Source organism: Scatophagus argus, chromosome 18 (genome assembly GCF_020382885.2).
Source record: "Scatophagus argus isolate fScaArg1 chromosome 18, fScaArg1.pri, whole genome shotgun sequence".
Classification (NCBI taxonomy): Eukaryota; Metazoa; Chordata; class Actinopteri; family Scatophagidae; genus Scatophagus; species Scatophagus argus.
Window position 1 is genome coordinate 21,948,430 of NC_058510.1, and position 19,403 is coordinate 21,967,832.

Consider the following 19,403-nt stretch of genomic DNA (forward strand, 5'->3'; position numbering starts at 1 on the left):
TATACTCTGTTGACCATCGGCTATTTGTGCATATGCACAAATATTCCACTATTACGACAATATTCAACATTATACAAATCATGTAAACAGCTTATTTGATTTTGATATTTCGAATTAGGCCCAATTCTGAATATAGAATTTTCCAAAAAAGACATTCGTACTTGCTTATATTGTTTAGGAGCACTTTTTGGACATGTATAAAGCGCCTTCAGGAAATGTGTCTGAACTTGAGTTTTTATTGTACTTTGCTGTACACAGCCTTTTGGTTGTTTATGGTGAGCACTAAATGTCGCCTGGTCATCAGTTTGCAAGGCTGAGATAGAGATGCAGACAAAAGGGGGAAGCCTACTCATAGCTCACACAAAAATACAGAAAGGAGTGGGAATCAAATCCTGAATTCAAAGTGTGGTTGAAGCCATTTATTGGAGATGATACACGTACATACTTGCCTGTACTGTAAGGCTGATTTCTACACCTAACTTTGTGATATGAACACGAGTTGAGGGTGAGACTGCCTTACAACATCGAAGCATTGCAGTACATGTCAGTTTTCAAAGTAGAGGAAACTCTAAAGCGCAATAAGAGCCTGGGAAATAGGAAAAAATAGCTAAGCTCCTTGGCCACTCTCCTGCAGAGATAGACAAGATTGTCCAGCAATGGTGTGCCATCCCTCTTGGTAAGTGGAATGAAACAAAAAGCACAGTAATTTCATGAAGCTATTTTGAGAATTGATGGACTATTTCAGTGGCAAATTTAAAAAAAAACAAACCAAGAATCAACAGAAGAAAGTTCATTTGTAGTTCTGAACATATTTAGGATATTTTTAGTCACTTTTTGTCTGTTCCATGATATTAATGGGCATCCAACAGGTCATTCACCCCATATTTGGTCATAAGCTTTTTCAAACTCCACAAAACAGATGTAGACTGCTTGGACAAACTCCCATGATCCCTCCAGCACCCTTGCAAGGCTATAGAGCTGGTCCAGTGTTCCACAGACATGGTGAAAACCACATTGTTCCTTTTGAATCTTCTACTAACAGATGGATTCTCCTTTCCAATACCCTGGTGAAGATTTCCCAGGAAGGCTGAAGAGTGTGGTCCCCTCTATAACGGGAACAATGAATAAGGGGCAGTCAAGTATTAGAATCGAGGTTTTTGACACATGTGTATGTCCCCCACAGGTTCACAGCACGTATCACTGAACTGATGAAAGTCCTGAAGGAGCTGAATGCTGGCAGATATGAACGTACAATGGTGTCTCAGCAGGAGAAGGGTATACAGGACTAAATGCCAAAAAATGCCCCAGAATTGAATTCCCATCTCAGTTAACTGGAACTGCGCAGTCAAAATAACATATCTGATTTTTGGTTTATTTCATTCATTGTAGAATCAGACACTGCAGAGAAACTCACACTGGTGCCAGGAAGTGGTCAAATTACCAACAGAGATAACATCATCAAGTAGGTCTCTTATTCTTTATTTAAATGTACATCATCATTTTCTTGTTGATTGCCTAGTTGTCATGAGCTCTGCTTTAAAGCAACATTTCATTTGTTCTGCAGATTTGACCATACCCCACTGGCGACGCCTAATGGAGACATCTTGATCAGAGACCTCACATTTGAGGTACAACTCTCATTTTTTGTTACCATATCACAAATAGGATAACTATAATTGACTGAATTAGTGATTGGAATTAATTTCTTTGAAAAACTGATTATCACGTGAATATGTGCATAATTTTGCATGTGTGAGTTAAACGGAATGGGAACACAAGTGTTTTTGCCATATTCCAACATGTAATTGTTTGTCTCTTATTTAAAGGTGAGATCTGGCACTAATGTTCTTGTGTGCGGACCAAATGGCTGTGGAAAGAGTTCTCTGTTCAGAGTGCTTGGAGAGGTGAGAAACCTTCCACTTAACAGTAGCCAAATGGAAAGCACAGTAAATCAGTTTGGTCTGTAGTAATGTACATGTGTTGTACTGATGTTTTTCTATGGTATATAAAGGAATTACACTTTTTTTAAGCTGTGGCCTCTGTTTGGTGGACACTTGACAAAACCTGAGCGAGGAAAGCTATTCTACGTTCCACAGGTAAAAATCCTCAAAACGCCATGTTTTCTGTTACACCTATAACAACAAAAAAACTTTAACTGTGTTCTAGGTTCAGCTTTTGTTAGCAGTTTAGTTTACACTTGTGCAAATTTAGCTAGACAAAGCAAATTTGTTGCTGGCAGAGCAGTCACGGAATTATAAAACTGAGACACACTGAGTAAAAGTTGTGACAATTATATGAGCTGCCCCAGAACATTTACTCGTTGATGAACAAGATTATGGTGACAATAGATTTTAAACAGTAAACCTTCCTTGAAGTTATGTATTGTTGTTGTTTTGTTGAACTGTAATTTCTATATTTACTATACTATATCTATCTATCGTGATTCTGTCTTTGACGGCTGTCAAACTAAATTAAAAATCAATTTCCTTGTTTAAATTGGAGTAGTTTATACAAACCTGTTCTTTTCCCAGCGACCCTACATGACTCTGGGCTCTCTGAGGGACCAAGTGATTTACCCTGACACCTATGATGAACAGAAGAGGAAAGGCATCTCTGATCAGGTGGGAAACAGCACACTCCAACACACTTCACTTTCGTTGTGTGTATTTCTAATTATAAACCTTGTCTCGCTGTGTTTTGTGTCCAGGTTTTGAAGGAATACCTGAACAATGTTCAACTGGGTCACATTCTGGACAGGGAAGGCAGCTGGGACTCAGTTCAGGACTGGATGGATGTCCTCAGTGGAGGAGAGAAACAGAGGATGGCTGTAAGAATACTCACTCTGTCAACACACTGTAAAAAAATACATGGCAACAATTTATTTGCATTATTAAAAACACAGTCTATCCATTCCGAAATAATTATCCCTGCTCAGGGTGGTAGAGGTCTATCCCAGCTCATGGTCTTACCTACAGCTAAAGTCCTGTCACACATCATGCAGATAACATGCAATTCCACACAGAAAGTTTAAATTAGAATCCAGCTGGGAGGAAATTCTCACTGTGAGGTGATAATTTGACCTAGTGGGTCACTGTTCCTTCCTCAGCAATAGTAACCAGTTACAGGTAACACTAAATATTTTATATTAATATAATGTTTTGTATACTGGAAACAAATAATAAATTCTGAACCAAGAACATCTTAGAGCTAAATAGACTGTACTTATATAGCAATTTTCTAGTCGTACTGACTACTCATAGCGCTTTTTACATTGCTGTCACATTCACCCATTCACACACACTGATGGGAGAGGCTGCTATCCATCAGAAAGTTATGATCTAAACATTCATGCACACATTGATGACAGCATCCAGAGCACTTTGGGGTTCAGTGTCTTGCTCAACTACACTTCAGCAGACCGGAGGAGCCAGGGTTCTTCTGATAAGTGGACGACCTGTTCTACGTCGTTCTACCTCTTAAACTTCAAAGAACATTCAGTCATTATGCTAAAATACTTATCCTTCCTATATCACCCCCAGTTTATGAAGTTTAAGATTAAAATCTTCTTGTTTGTGAGTTTAAAGATTAACTAAACCCCTTTTTCTCTTAAAAATGAATTTAAATTGATATTTAGTAGTGTTACTAAGTAGTATCTGAATTTTATGTTTTATGTTTATAAAGATGCACAAATTGAAACTTGGCTATTGCAACTGAATATTGTGAATAGCTTGGCTGAACGCAGGAGGCAGCATATGTCACAAAGCATCCCATACACCCCCAACCCCCTGTCTGCTGACCGTTGAGAGTGGTTTGAGCAGATTACATGAATTTAATGTTGTGACTGACACAGTAAAATGAAACAACATTGTACTGTGAGCATAGATATTTTAGTGTTAATTTTATAGTTCTGTGTTTATAGTATTTTTTAGGTTTGTTAGAGATTTTAGACAGTTGTTAGGTTGTAGGCTAGCTTCATCTTGCCTGTAAATTTCAGTCCAGTATTACCCAGATATAGCTATTATTAATACTAAGTTATTACCTGTTATTATTTTAGTAATTATACGGTGTTACCTAATTACTGCCTTTTTATTGTCAAACGCTTACCGCTTTTTGTAGTATTAATAGAACCGTGTGCCAAGACCGGTACAAGTCTACAGCTGTCTGTATATAGGCAATGTGGACTGGTGGTGGTTGTAGTGTTATCAGTGATGAATGAATTATGATGAGTGTGTCCATTTTTGTTTATGTATGCAGATGGCCAGATTGTTCTATCACAAGCCCCAGTTTGCCATTCTGGATGAATGCACTAGTGCTGTGAGTGTAGATGTGGAGGATTACATCTACAGCCACTGCAGGACGGTACAAACTGACCACACATCATATACACAAATGCAGTAAATCTGTGTCACACTTGCTTTGCATCTGGTCTTAGCTGGGAAAAGGACTTAAACACACTATGTTTTTCTAATCTTTATTTAATCAGGCAGTCTTATTGAGTTTCAAGAAGATCTGAGAACTAGAAACATTCACAAGAACATAATGAGCAAATAGAAACAACACAATAAGGAGTTGATAAACACAACTTTTGGCTTTAAAATCTCCAAGGGAAAGTAGAACTCTAGTTTTAGGGGTAGTTTACAGCCAGTTCTATTTAAAATCCACGTTTACAAATATTAGTGCGCAAATATAGAATATCTACTATATCTATCTCTAAATTAAGTAATTACTGGATTGTGAACTGCAGTTTGGAAGCTTGAACAGTCAACAGACAAACCAAAGAAAACTACTCTTTGCAGCTACAGCTCATACTGTTGGGATCTCAGGCCGTGTGCTGAGATTAACAATAGAGAGACCTGTATCTCGTCCCAGAAGCCTGAATCCAGGATGTTAAGATCCCTTTGTTTGAATGAGCGCCAAAATCTCACTCTTCACACCTCGGTGTCCCGAAAGGGAGCACCCCACCAAGCTTGGCTGTGTCGCTCTCTTTTATTTTAAGATTTAGGCCACAAGTCTTTAACTCTCCGGTTGATCGACAAGGCCGTGGGCTGATCTCGGACGTTAACAGAAGGACGAACAGACTCGGGAGATAACGGATTACGCCGTCTTCCCAATTGAATCGACTCTTGAAACAGAACCTGACAAGCAACTGCAAGAAGAAAGTCATAGATTGTCTACAACATTTACAAAAGGACAGAAGTTTAATTCTAGAGACTTCACTGACAAAGTCCAGGAACTCAGACTGGCCTCAGACAAAACTATGGTATCCTTTGCTGTCACTTCACTTTTTACCTCCATTCCCACAACCAAGGCATTGGAAACAGTCAAAAATGACTACAGTAGAATGATTCCCTACACACCAGAACTGATTTCACCCCAGACCAGATCTGTACCTTGCTAGACCTCTGCCTTACTACCACTTATTTCAAGCACGGTGGAGGTTTCTACAGACAAAAGCACAGATGTGACATGGGTGTCACCCATTGTGGCCAACCTCTACATGGAGGAGCAAAGCACTGAGCTCCTTCAGAGGAACAAAACCTAGCTACTGGTTTAGGTATGTGGATGACACCTGGGTCAAAATCAAAACCCGAGAAGCAGAGAAAGTCTTTTGTCTGAGAAACTCGGAAGGATTTTCACGCACACTTCAAACCCAGCAATACCCTCAGACAAAGACTGGTCCATCCTAAAGACAAAACACCTACAGACAAGCTAAACAACGTTGTGTATGCAGTAAAATGCAGTGAGGAGTGCTCAGACCTTTAAACAGAGAAACCAAACAACCACCCCACAGATGCATAGGACAGCACAGGAGAGTCAGCTCATCCCGACAAGACTCTGCTGTATACCTGCATCTCTAGGATAAGGGGCACACCTTTGAGGACTCTGGTGTTCACATTTTGGACAAAGAAGATCGATTGTTTGAGAGAGGTGTGAAAGGCCATCTATGTCCAGATAAAACATCCATCATTGAACAGAGGTGGCTTACGACACCAACTTTCAGCCACCTACAATGCGGCTTTGAGATCCCTCCTCAGTCTGTGCAAACTCCATTTGCACCATCCCTCATGTGACTATAACAACCCACATAATGGCAGTTAAATAGGTGGATTTTCCCCTTCAATCTCAGAACTCAAGCCTTTCAGATGAGAGGTGAAATGTCTTCAACGACCTAAAGATATCTGGTTGCCTTTGCCTCTAGCACTGCAGTTACCATGACACGGATGACTGAGAATTTACATTGACAATCAACTCCGCTGTTTCTCATCTGTACATTAAGGAAATAGATAGTTAGGATCCTCCTTGTTTTATCTACTTTCTTCTTGTTTTCACCTCTTACTGGCCTTTTTACGCACACTTGACCATAGGGATCACATGGTAGCATAACTCAGGTTTTCTCCATCTCTTTGTTGGACGTGTTAGATCACGTTGTGTGCTTCTTGTTCCCCACTGTCTTGGTTCAAGCCTTCATGTTTGAGTCGCAATATTGATCCCAGTGAGACAGTCACTCAAGTGACCTCATCCGCCATCTTTGCTCCCTCTCGCTTTTCACGTACACACACACACACACACACACGTGCATGCTTTTGCTTTGCTGGGTCAGTCGGGACTTCCATAGGTGAAGTTTACGCTGGAAAGCTGTTTTTTTTTTAAAAGTCTGTATCTGGTCGGAGGACATCTGCGCACACACCTTTAACATGCACCGCTTGACAAATGCACCCTCTGAAAAGCATCTCGAAGCTCGGGCAATTTCCTCAGCCACAGTAAAGTTCGCTCAGCATTGCATCATTTTGGACAGCAGTTTTTGTGAACATACCCTGTTGCAATTGTAGTCTGCCTTTAACTCTTGGATAAGTCATTGTTTTTCCTTGGAGGCTACATTTTGCGTACTTAGTTCCGTGTTTGGTGTATATTGTACTCCTTCATCACTGACGCTGCTTCATAACACGAAACACATACCAATTTGTCTCCTTGAAGTACAAACATATATTCATTTTCCCATTTTTCTTGAAATTGTCTTCCTTCTGCATCAATTTTTCTCTGCTTTGACATTTTGGGGTTATTTATTGACAAGTGTCACCCACACTTATCGGAAAATCACATAGGTGGAAACACTCCATTCTAGTGGCGGGATGTGGTATTTCATGGGTAACAACACCAAGGTGCATTATGGGGGATGTAGTTTATGGTCACTGCATGCTGTAAAGCGGTATAAAATTATATTTTTATGCCTTTTAAGCCCTCACAGGCCAAATACAATGTCATGGCAGGCCATATGCAGCCTGCGGGCCTTGAGTTTGACATGTGATCTATGGTGTTGTAAAGCAGGGAATGCAGAAAATTAGCAAAAACATCTTGGTATAAGTCACTCTTTTTATTTTGCATAGCACAACTTAATGGCACACAATCTGTGTCATGTTAAAGGTCGGTTGAGGCTGCTATAGTGAGAGTCTTTGTTTATAATGATTCAAATGTCTCAGAATTAATATAATAATAGTTGTTTAATTTTGCAGTGGCTCTCATTCTGTAGATTTTTTAAAATTCTTTTTAATTTTTATTTTTTGAGTTTTTACCTTGTTTAACTGGTATGCAATCTAGCACTGTTTGTGTTTGCTTTGCTCCACAGGTAGGGATCACCTTATTCACAGTGTCCCACAGAAAGTCTCTGTGGAAGCACCACGAGGTAAGGACTGAATGTTGTCTGTGTTTCTTCAAGTTCAAATGAAATTCTCACATTCACTGTTCTTTCACTGTAGTCTCTTGTGTTTGTCACAAAAGTTTCTACAGAGCAAATTTTGCTTTTAGTTATGTGTAGTTTCACTTGTTGTGCATAAAACAGCACAATATAATTGCATGAAAAGACACAAGATTTTACAAACCTATTGTTGTCACAATGGCAGGTATATCAGACTAAATCTCTCTGTATACTTAAAACAAAATAGTTTATCTTGTATCTTGTGTCTAATAGTGGAGAAAAACCTATTCAACTATAAAACTTCGCAGCTCCACACACCTGATGGTTGCAGGACAGTCATATTCAAAACGTTATAGAAATTATTTTTTAGAATTATTATTAGTAGATTAACTTTTTAATATACTTGCACTAGATACATTGTGTAGAGATTGTTGACTACGTTTTTGTTACCTTTGTAAGTCAGACAGATTTGCGAACATTGCCAAATTTCCCAGTTTCAGCTAGGTTGTTTTTGTCTCACTCACTTAGCATTTTTATGTTTTTATCTATGTCATGAAGTATTATCTCCACATGGATGGAAGAGGGAACTACGAGTTCAAGCCCATCACCGAAGAAACTGTAGAGTTTGGCTCTTAACTGACATTTGCCCAAAATGCACTGCTCTGATGAAGCCAGCCTATTAGTTCTTTGCACAGCTAAAACTAGAAAATAATGTTTTTAATCATTTCTAACACTCAGACTTGTTTTCTTTGTTTTTTGCTATTTAAAGCATCACTTGTCTAATCAATAATTTGTTTATTGTGATTATAATCATCACTCCTGACTGCCTTGTAGGTTCTTATTAAAGCTAAACTCTCCATAGCTGACAGAAGTTGACACCAGCCAAGGCTGGCAGTTATTGTTATCTTAAAATAACAACAGTAATGTCGGAGCTCATCGATACTACAGGGTTTAGATATTTAGCCCCAGGACCTTTTTAATACCAGGTTTCCCTACCCATCCCTGTGCACAGACAGTGTTCAAATATATAAAAAGTAACTTCTCTTACTTATAACTCAGGACCCACTAAAAGTGTGTGTTTATCTAGATCTCTTTTCCTGCCTGTGTTTCCTTGTTATTACCCCCAGTCAGTAAGTGCAAAGTAGCCGAGAGAGGGACAAGATTGAGTGTGTGCTTTGTCTGCATTTCACTGCTCCCTCTTTTCATGATAAGGGGCCTAAAATGCTATTGAACCATAACTGCTCTGCCTCTGCAGCTGCAGACAATTAGTGCTACCTGCTTATCACTATCCTCAGCAACTATCAGGAAACTGGAAAATACTACTGTATCACTCACTCGGGCATTCAGAAGAGTTTTGAAAATATGAAATTACAAGGTTATGGTGTCTCCCAAGAGACCAAAACAAAACAAAAAAAAATCTGGCTAGAACTTAAGGCAAAATTGTACCTCTTACTGAGTGCCCTAATTACAGAGTCCATTGAATTTAAGTGATTTTGTTAAAAAATGTCACTATTTCAGTGCTGGTTTGACAGGGCCTCCATAGAACACAGGTAGGTAGACCTGGATGCAGGAAAGTTGAGTTAAGCTAAGTTAAGTTTAACTTCAACTTAATATAAATTGGCAGCATTGACAAAATTGGAAGTGCTGACCTCGGTAACCAATTTGCACAGCAAAATAATAATTAAAAAATGAATAAGAAATACAGATAGAGGGCATACTCTCTCCAGATACAGATACCGCCACACACTTCTAGTAGGACATGATTGAAGAGGGATTATTTTGTATAGATCTAAATGTTGTATTTTAGGAATATTCTGCATGGTATAATTTGTTTTTGTCAGAGCTTGGGAATGAATTTCACAGTGCCACAAACTTACTGACTAATGATTAATTATTTTACGTTAAAAAGCTTTAATAAAGAGTGATCCCTTCAAAGTTTATTTTTAATTCCAACAATTAATGAGTTAGTTCTCCATAATGTATTGCCTTTTCTCCCTTTAGTTTTTTTGGGAGTTGCGAGATTGTAATTGTTTGATTCCATTATGTTTTGCTCTTGGGTATGAGAGGTGGGAAGTATGAGCTGTCCATGAGGGAGCAGAGAATAATATACCTTGGTGGCTCAGTTGCAGTAACCTACTTTTCCAGTGGCCTGTCGATCAAGTTATCTGAGATTTGAAGACATGGGTTCCATATTGAACAGCAAGGAATTATTAGACTTTTTTTCTTATTATTACTAGCCATTTTCATCTATGAAATACTTTAATCTATATATTTTTGGGTTATGGGATTACACGATTACCTTGATAACAGCTTTTATATGCTCCAAGAAGCAGGAGACAGAATCTAAAATGCGAAAGAGGCATCTGTCAGTTCACCGGAACATGAGTATACACATCCCTTCACAGACCCTCTGCCATTTCAACTCCTCGGTGTTCTGTTATTCTACTATAATGTAACTTAATTTTAATGTGTTATTATTGTGTTATGATCTTACTTTGAATTTGAATTAAAAAATGAACTGTAGGAGTAATTAATTTTCATAAAGAGCTCTCCCTCTCTCTCACACGCGCTTCTCTCACTGTGTATGTGTGCATGCATGCATGTGCGTATATTTATGCATGTATGTGGGAATGCGTGTGTATGTATGTACGTGTTTAGAAAGAGCTGGGTCATTGATCTACTTTGGTTTTATGATGTCAAAATAAGGTTATTTGGTTTGGAATTAGTGAAAGGTGACTGAATAAGAAAAATGACATTGTTTGACTTCTGTTTTTTATGTATTCAGCTGTGGCCTAGAGGTTGGAGAAGCGGCTTGTGATCGGAGGGTCACTAGTTCGATTCCCCCACCGGACGGGCAGGAAAAATTTGGGTGTGGTGGAGTGATTAATACGATAAAAATGCTCCCCCCCCTTTATTAGCCGGCTGATGTGCCCTTGAACAAGGCACTTAACCCCCCAATATGCTCCCTGGGCGCTTGATGCTGCACACTGCTCCTGTGTGTGTTTCACTGCATGTAATTTGCCGGGTGTTGCATGTGTGTGTTCAACTAAAATAAAAAAAGTTGATTCTTGGCACAATACATCTCCTTTGTGGACTATTCTCAGTGAGAAAACATGAATTTCAGCATTTTCAGTGTACTTCTATTAAAGAAACTGGCAAATTTAAGTTTTTGTTTAAGAACTGGTTGATAATAGCTGAATGAGACAGATCGCATGTATTGATTTGTTTCTTCCAAATTCAAACTGAAAAGAGGTAATTGTTGGCCTGTTTTCAGTAAGAATTTTACAAAAGTTCTGTAAGAGGAGTTTTGCTTATACTTAGCCAAAGGTGTCTGAATAAGACCAGTAATAGTGTTTGACTGTGAAACCACGAGTTTTAGCATTTTCAACTTGGTTTAATGATAGAAGTGTGCAAAAAGAAACATTTAACTAAGAATTCTTCAAAGGTGACTGAATAAGAAAGATAGTATTATTTGACATCTGTTTTGTTTTGTTTGTTTGTTTGTTTTGGGGTTTTTTTGTACTGAAACAACACAGTGTACATGTACATGTATTTTCCGTCCTTTTCTCAGTGAGAAACATGACTTTCAGCATTTTTTAATTTTGTCCCTTTCAAAAGTATATTAGTACATAAAGTATAAATTTGGCTTGTAATTTTTCTGTGGTTACTGAAGAAGAAGAAGAAGAAAAAGTATCTTTATTGGCAAATTACATGCAATGAGCACACACAGGAGCAGTGGGCTGCCATGTCAGGTGCCCGGGGAGCAGTTATTGGTTTAGGTGCCTTGCTCAAGGGCATGTCAGCTGTTAATAATGGAGGGTTAATAACCACCCCCACCCCACCCCCCAAAAAAGAAATACTCCTACTGATACAGGGAATTGAATCAGCAGCCCACAAGTCACAAGCTACTTCTCCAACTTCAGGTGATGGGTTGTCTTCTGTTTCCTCCATATTCAAACTGAAAACAGTACATCTCTTATTCAATTACTTTTGACTAATTTAGAGCCAAAAAAATTGATAATAAACACTGGAAGAAAACTACAATGAAAATTCTAACACTCATGTTATTTCACTTAAAACATGTCAAAAATGCAATGTATACAGTTGAAATATGGAAAAAACAAAAGTCAAATTGTCTAATTAAAAATGTCTAATGCAGTCATTTTTGGCTAATTCTAAGCCAAGAAATTTCATTAAGTACACTTTTGTATGATTGGTACCCAAAAAGTGCTGAAACTCATGTTTTCTCAGTGAAAACAAAAGTCTACCCATGTGATTGGTATTATTCAGAGACCTTTCACAAACCAAAAGGTACCTGTGTTGTGTCATTTGGAATAAGGGGTAAAAAATCAATTAAGAATCAGGTCAAACCATGCTTTCTATCTTATTCAGTGAGCATTGCCTAACTCTAAGCCAAAAACTTGATTGTGCACACTTCTGTAACATGACTATGCTCAACAGCCCGAAACTCCAGTTTTCTTGTAAATGAAAATGCTGAATTCTAAGCCAACAATTTGATTTGTGCTCACTTCTGTAAGAGGACAATGATGAAAATGGTGAATCTCATGTATTCTCCCTGAAAACTAACAACATGTAGTGAGTACAATTTCAACATGGATAAAACAGAAGTCAATCCTTGTGTTTTTTTCTTGTCTAGTTTGGCTAATTCTAAGACAAAAACGTAACTGTGCACACTTCTGGATGAAAATAACACTGAAAATGCTAAAACTCATGTTTTCTTACTGGAAACAGGATAAAGAGTTCCTGAACTAACAGGAGTCAAACTATGTTTTCTTTCTAATTCAATCAATTTTGATTAAAAATGTTTTCTCACTCAAACCAGACCACAAAGTACCTGCAGTGTATTCGATTGGATTATGCTTTGAAACACAAGTCATACCATATTTTTTGGTTAATTCAGTCACTTTTGAACTAATTCCAAACCAAATAACGTGATTGTACCGATTTTTGTAAGAAAACTGTACTGAAAATGCATAAACTAATGGCCATAAAGTATGTGCTGTGATCAGGAAACAGCAGACAAAATGTATGAAAATGCTGAAACTCATGTTTTCTCGCTGAACATGAGTTTTCAGCACTTTAAGTATACTTTTCTCACAGAACTGTGCACAATCAAGTTTTTGGCTTATAATTATTCAGAAGTGACTGAACTTGACAGAAGACATTGTTTGACTCCTGTTTTTTTTTTTTTCAAATTCCAGCTGATTACAGAACAAGTACTTAATGATCTGTTGTAAATGAGAAAACATAAGTTTCAGCATTTAGACTGTTGTTTTCACCCAGAAATGTACAAAATCAACCTTTTGTCTTTGAATTAGTCAAATGTGACTGAAATAGACTCAAAACATGGTTTGACTTCTTTTTCCATCAAAGTCTAACTGAACAGAACAAATACTGTGTATAGTTAGAACATGAGTGGAACGAAATTGGTTTCCCCGGTCCCGGTATAAGCCCAATTGCCTAACAAAATAAATATAAATATAAACAACGCTATATAATATAAAAAAAACAGTCTCCAAGCCTAATCTTCACAAGTCCAGACGCCTCGCTTTTCCAGATGAGATGTTACCTTCTGCTTGCACGAGCGTGTGTTCACAGAGGTGAGCTCCTTCATTCTGGTGGCCAGGGCTAGCAGGCAGTCGCTGGGTTTTTTAATCCAGGCAACAGCTTACAATAGTCTAGTCCAGTCTGAGAAGAAATAGAGAAACTTGCTGTATGGGTTGAAATTGAAGCATCTAGATTCACAGCATTACAAACCACCGTGTGACCTTTGACGTCTGGGTCATCTTGTTTCAGTGAATCACAATCCACAGTTCCCACTGGCCATGTATGCTTGAGCTCCCAGGCATTCTGGGTCATGTTGTATAATTGATAGTGATGATGTGAAGATGTTGAAGGAGATCTCCGCTGACACCGTATAAAATGACACTTGTATAAAAAGTTTATTACAAGAAGCATAGCATCCAATATATGCATGTGGGCGGATCCAGGCCAAATAAAGATCACGCTAGCGGGAGGTGTATACATCTAGAAATTAACCAATGACCTTTCCAAGACACCAAGAGAGGGGGGAGAAAGACCATTTTCCTATGTGCCATATGCCTTTAGGGCTGGGCTCATAATCACTGAGGGACCCCATGAAACCATCGTTCTTACCAATCACCAGACCTCAGACATCAATGGTACTAATCACCAGATCCCAGGATGGCATCAATCATACTAATCTCCGGATGCTACAGCCACAAATCCACCTTTCATTCTCGAGAAACCTTGACACACTCAGCCCTTCTGAGGCATCATCTGCTGGGTTGTGCTTACTGTGACTTTACCTCCACTGTGGGACGCTTGTGTTTTCTCTTACGACAGAGATCCTATTTGCAACAAAGGTGTGAAACCTTCAACGAAAGTGGCCGTTTTTTGTCAAAAGGGTCAGTTGCTCGGGTGAACTCCATACAAACTGGCTGTTTTGCTCTGCTCACTGAATAAGACTTGTGGCTTGGGTGAATCCCATTTACACCGACTGACTGCTGAATTTAGATTTTAATTAATTATTAGTCAATTAATTAATTAATTAATTGGTATAATAATTTTTAAGAATGGAGGGTGAGTTGACCTGAGGGTCGGTGGAAACCTCTGTCAGCGATATAATACTGGCAGGGACAGGGGTGACTGAAGAGAAAGAAAAGTGTAAGAAAATGGAGGGAGTAAAAAAGAAGATAGAAGGATGGGAAAAGGAGACAGGGAAAGAGTTAAAGGACAGTGTGTCCTTGGGAAAGATGTTATGGGGCAAGGTAATAGAATACAAGGCTAAGAAAGCAGGCAGGTCAGGAGGCAGAAAGAAGCAGCAAATTGATTAAAGAAAGGAAAATGGAGGAAGGAAGGGAAAGCATATGAGGAGGAGGGGAGAGAATGGTCCGAGTTGGCGGTCTGGTGGCAGGGTGCCAATCATCTACACCAAGAGAAGAAAGAAGAGCGGAAAAGCGAGAAGAAGGAGGCCAACACACCGGTCCGACCCCACCCTACGCTCCTCCACTGCACCATGGGAGTCCCCTCAGGGAAGGTACCCAACAGTGACAATAGAGTAAGGTCAACTTTTCGTAAGTATACCATACACAACACCCACCACCTCTGCAGCCAAATGAGTGTTAAATAACGCCTCAGTCTCAACGCAGTCACTAGAACAGACAGATAACGAATTAGAAGTGTCAGAATATTGCGCACTGCCAAGACAAGGCCATCGATAGAATAGTACACACCGTACACACACACTCCTACCAGGCGAGGATGAAGAGCCCCATGAGCAGCATAAACACCCTATGACCTTGAGATAACACACACACTCAACGGTGAACATTTTCCCTTTAATTGCCACCAGCCAGGGAGTCAAATACAAATCATTTGGACTAGGTGATGTGCAAGCAATAGTTGATAAAATGCCCCCAGTGGCAGAAGGCGGGGGATTGTGGCTAAACAAACTAGATAGTCCCACTGCAGGACAGACTCTGGCGCTTGGAGACTTTAGAGTGGTGGCAGCTGGATGCATGACGGGAGCAGACCTGAGGTAGATTTAGGAGGAGGCTAATACGAGTCACTCTACTAATAACACACCATTCACTAGGGTAAGCACTGACATAGGCAAAGCAATGAGAGGGAAGTGTCCATTGCCCAACGCTGCAATGGTTCCAAAATTACAGTGGGCGCCTGAACAGCACCCATGCGAGTTTCTAGATAAATGTAAGGTTAGAGAAAAAAAAGAGACCCAGACCTAGTGCTGTCTATAAAGTCAATCTATTGGGGAGAGATCTCCTCATCAAGCTGGGGGCATCCATACTGTGTAGCCCGGACGGACTCATAGTGACATTGCCAGATGGCACCAGACTCCCCTGTACAGGTCTGAGAACCACAGGGCAATACCTCCTCCAGTCTGTGGAAGAGCAGTATGCGGACATGCGGCAAATACACTCCACCAACATATATGTGGCTCCAGAGGGAGTTGCAGCAGCGGTCATGCTCACAAAAGATCAACTTGGTATATGGTGTCAGAAGAGGCGGTTCCTCACGTCTCACTAGCATTACATCCTAAACATCAGGCAAAAGAACTGGGAGGCGTGGTTAAACGCGCTCTGGCTCAGACTGATTGGACACTCACAAAAAATCCCTCATGTTCACTACTAAGCTAAAACATATCGCATTGATTGACATGCGACATGGCTAACCCTCACAGTCCGCATGGAACACCCCTATCCTGCCCGCAGAAAAGAAAGGGACAAGTAAATACAGAATGGCACATGACCTCAAAGCCATTAATAACATCCTTTCTACTACTACAGTGCCTGTGCCTAATCCATATGCGGCTCTGACTAATCTGGATTCGTCTCAATCATGGTTTACATGCATTGATCTGGCTAATGCATTCTTTTGTCTCCCATTAACAGAAGAGTGCTGTGACATTTTCATTTACCTACAAGGGTTGACAGCTGGGGTACACCAGGCTGCCACAAGGGTTCACACTGTCACCAGGGCTGTTCAATCAGGTCCTCAAATAGGCTTTAAGTGACTACATTCTGCCAGACAACACCACACTAATTCATTACGTAGATGGTCCCCTCCTGGCGGCGACCACAGCTACAGTCTCTCTTACAGCGACCAGCTCTGTCCTGCAACACTTAGCCAGAAAAGGGTTAGTAAAGGTAAAGGTAAGTAAAGCCAAATTAAAGGTAGCTTCTAGGCAGAGCGATCTTCCAGAAAGGAGCAGGGATGTCTCCAAAAATTGGCTACTGCCACTGAATTGGCCTTACCAGACTACACGTTGCCATTCTACCTTGATGTTTCTGGAACAGAAGCAGTTTTTAATGGCATTCTGTTTCAGAAAAAAAGGGGGAGAAAAAACAGTGCTAATGTACATAACTGCAATAAACAAACCCATCAAACACAAGGTAGAAATAAGGGAACAATGCAGCAGATCACGCAGCAAAGATGGCAGCTGGGTATCAGGTAAAACTGGAGCTAATGTGTTCAGAAGAAGAGATGGAACTGAACCAGAACTAACTCACATTATAAGATTGCAAAAGGGGGTCTCACCACAGGAGAAAACGCTCTGGAAAGCCCGAGGAGCTACGGAGGTGGGAGGACTGTGGAGTCCAGACAGACGTCTCATTCTACCCCTAGGCATGAGAAAAACAGCGCTAGAGGAGGTGCACGGAGTAGGGCACTTGGGAGCGGCACAGATGCTGAGAAACCTGGGGAACTAGTGGGATCCTCACTTGAAAGATATGGTAAAACACTGGGTAAGAACATGTGAACTTTGCACCAAGTACAATGCCAGACCGACCATCAAACTCGAACCGGTAAGTATCCTCTCGAAGTATGACCAGGGAAAGAAATTATCATAGATTACACAGATATGATAACCACAGTAAGAGGGTACAGGTATGTTGATGTGTGTGGATGTGTATACAGAGTGGCCAGAGGCGTGGCCAACAAAAAGGGAGCATAACAAGTCGGTGATTAAGTTTCTGATTAATCACTACATTCCTCGACATGGGTTCCCAGAGAAAATCAATCAGACAATGAGACTCACTTCAAAAATCAAGACCTCCAGCAGGTGGAGGCAATGCTAGGGCCGAAACATTCATTTGGCGCTGTTTACCACCCGCAATCACAGGGCAAGGTTGAAAGAATTAAACAGTTAAGCACAAATTGGCAAAAGTATGTGCACAGACTAACCTGACCTGGCTAGATGCCCTACCCCTGGTGCTCATGTCCATTCGAAGCTCCATTAACCAGAGCACAGGGTTCTCTCCTCATGAGCTACAAACAGGGAGAGCTTATCCAGGTCCCATGACAGTGTTAATTGGGATTGGTAATGACAACAATGATGAAAACAAAACCTGACTACAAGAGCATATTTTAAAGAACTGCAGGCTTTCGGTTCAGCTTTTGCCAAACAGGTCACGGACCAACACGAGGGGGCACACGAGGCTTCCTCACCAGAGGTGAATTGGGTCCTGGTAATCAAACGCAAGTGGTCGGAGCCGAGATGGACTGGACTGGACAGGACACTCTGAGGGAGATAGAGGCATCATGCATAGTAGGAGAAGGACAACATATCTCAAGTCACTCTGACCAACAGGCGAAGATACACCACCCCTCCCCTCTGGCTTGAGTGAAAAGGTGCTGAGACTAACAACCGGTGTTATCTTAAAGTATATATAATGATGTACTTCCTTGAGTGCTTTAGATCCCACTTGGCGTTTGGCTGAAACAGACTTGAACTCTGTGGTGGAATCTCCAAAGATCTTTGTTTCTAAATAAATAACTCTGTTTTAAGGCTATTCAACGACTCTGTTTTAACTCTCTCACATCAACCTATTCGGGGAAGCAAGTGTGCTTCAACAAGACTATAAAGTTCTTGCTCTGTGATCACCTGGAATATGAGAGAAACAGAGGTCAAACCATGTTCTCTGTCTAATTCAATCAGATTTGACAAAATCTAAGCCAAAACCTTGATTGTGCACAGTTCTGTGAGGAAACTGCACTCAAAATACTGAGACTCAAGTTTACTCACTGAAAACAGGTTTCAGTGACTACGTCTAAGCCAACACCTTGATTGTGCACAGATCATTGAGACAACTGTACTTAAAATGCTGAAACTCATGTTAACTCTCTAAAAACAGGTCATGTAGCAAGTGGTCGGAGCCGAGATGGACTGGACTGGACAGGACACTCTGAGGGAGATAGAGGCATCATGCATAGTAGGAGAAGGACAACATATCTCAAGTCACTCTGACCAACAGGCGAAGATACACCACCCCTCCCCTCTGGCTTGAGTGAAAAGGTGCTGAGACTAACAACCGGTGTTATCTTAAAGTATATATAATGATGTACTTCCTTGAGTGCTTTAGATCCCACTTGGCGTTTGGCTGAAACAGACTTGAACTCTGTGGTGGAATCTCCAAAGATCTTTGTTTCTAAATAAATAACTCTGTTTTAAGGCTATTCAACGACTCTGTTTTAACTCTCTCACATCAACCTATTCGGGGAAGCAAGTGTGCTTCAACAAGACTATAAAGTTCTTGCTCTGTGATCACCTGGAATATGAGAGAAACAGAGGTCAAACCATGTTCTCTGTCTAATTCAATCAGATTTGACAAAATCTAAGCCAAAACCTTGATTGTGCACAGTTCTGTGAGGAAATTGCACTCAAAATACTGAGACTCAAGTTTACTCGCTGAAAACAGGTTTCAGTGACTACGTCTAAGCCAACACCTTGATTGTGCACAGATCATTGAGACAACTGTACTTAAAATGCTGAAACTCATGTTAACTCTCTAAAAACAGGTCATAAAGTACTTGCTTTGTCATCAGCTGAAACTTGAGAGAAAAAGAGGTCAAACCATGTTCTCTGTCTGTTTCAGTGACATTTGACAACATCTAAGCCAAAAAGTTGGTTGGGCACAATTCTGTGAAGAAATTGCATTAAAAATGCTGAAACTCATGTTAACTCACCAAAAAACAGGTAATAAAGTACTTGCTTTGTGATCGGCTGGAAATTGAAAGAAACAAAGGTTGAACCATGTCTTCTAAGCCAAAAACGTGATTGTGCATAGGTCTGTGAGGAAACTGCCCTCAAAATGCTGAAACCCAAATGCTGAAACTCACTGAAAACAGGCCATGAAGTACATGTAGT

The 19,403-nt window shown here is 40.2% G+C and overlaps 1 protein-coding gene across 3 annotated transcripts in view; it reads left to right on the forward strand.

Moving 5' to 3' along the window:
- LOC124049315 (ATP-binding cassette sub-family D member 3) overlaps positions 1–10,256 on the forward strand; it is a 53,746-nt gene extending 43,490 nt beyond the window's left edge. For all 3 annotated transcript variants that reach the window (XM_046370806.1, XM_046370805.1, XM_046370807.1), the window contains 10 exons: positions 1,184–1,275; positions 1,390–1,462; positions 1,565–1,628; positions 1,827–1,904; positions 2,031–2,096; positions 2,532–2,621; positions 2,708–2,827; positions 4,255–4,359; positions 7,625–7,681; positions 8,252–10,256. In XM_046370806.1, the coding sequence (XP_046226762.1) occupies positions 1,184–1,275; positions 1,390–1,462; positions 1,565–1,628; positions 1,827–1,904; positions 2,031–2,096; positions 2,532–2,621; positions 2,708–2,827; positions 4,255–4,359; positions 7,625–7,681; positions 8,252–8,329 (823 nt within the window). In that variant the 3' untranslated portion in view covers positions 8,330–10,256. The remainder of the gene's footprint in view (positions 1–1,183; positions 1,276–1,389; positions 1,463–1,564; positions 1,629–1,826; positions 1,905–2,030; positions 2,097–2,531; positions 2,622–2,707; positions 2,828–4,254; positions 4,360–7,624; positions 7,682–8,251) is intronic.
- The last annotated feature ends 9,147 nt before the right edge of the window (positions 10,257–19,403 follow it).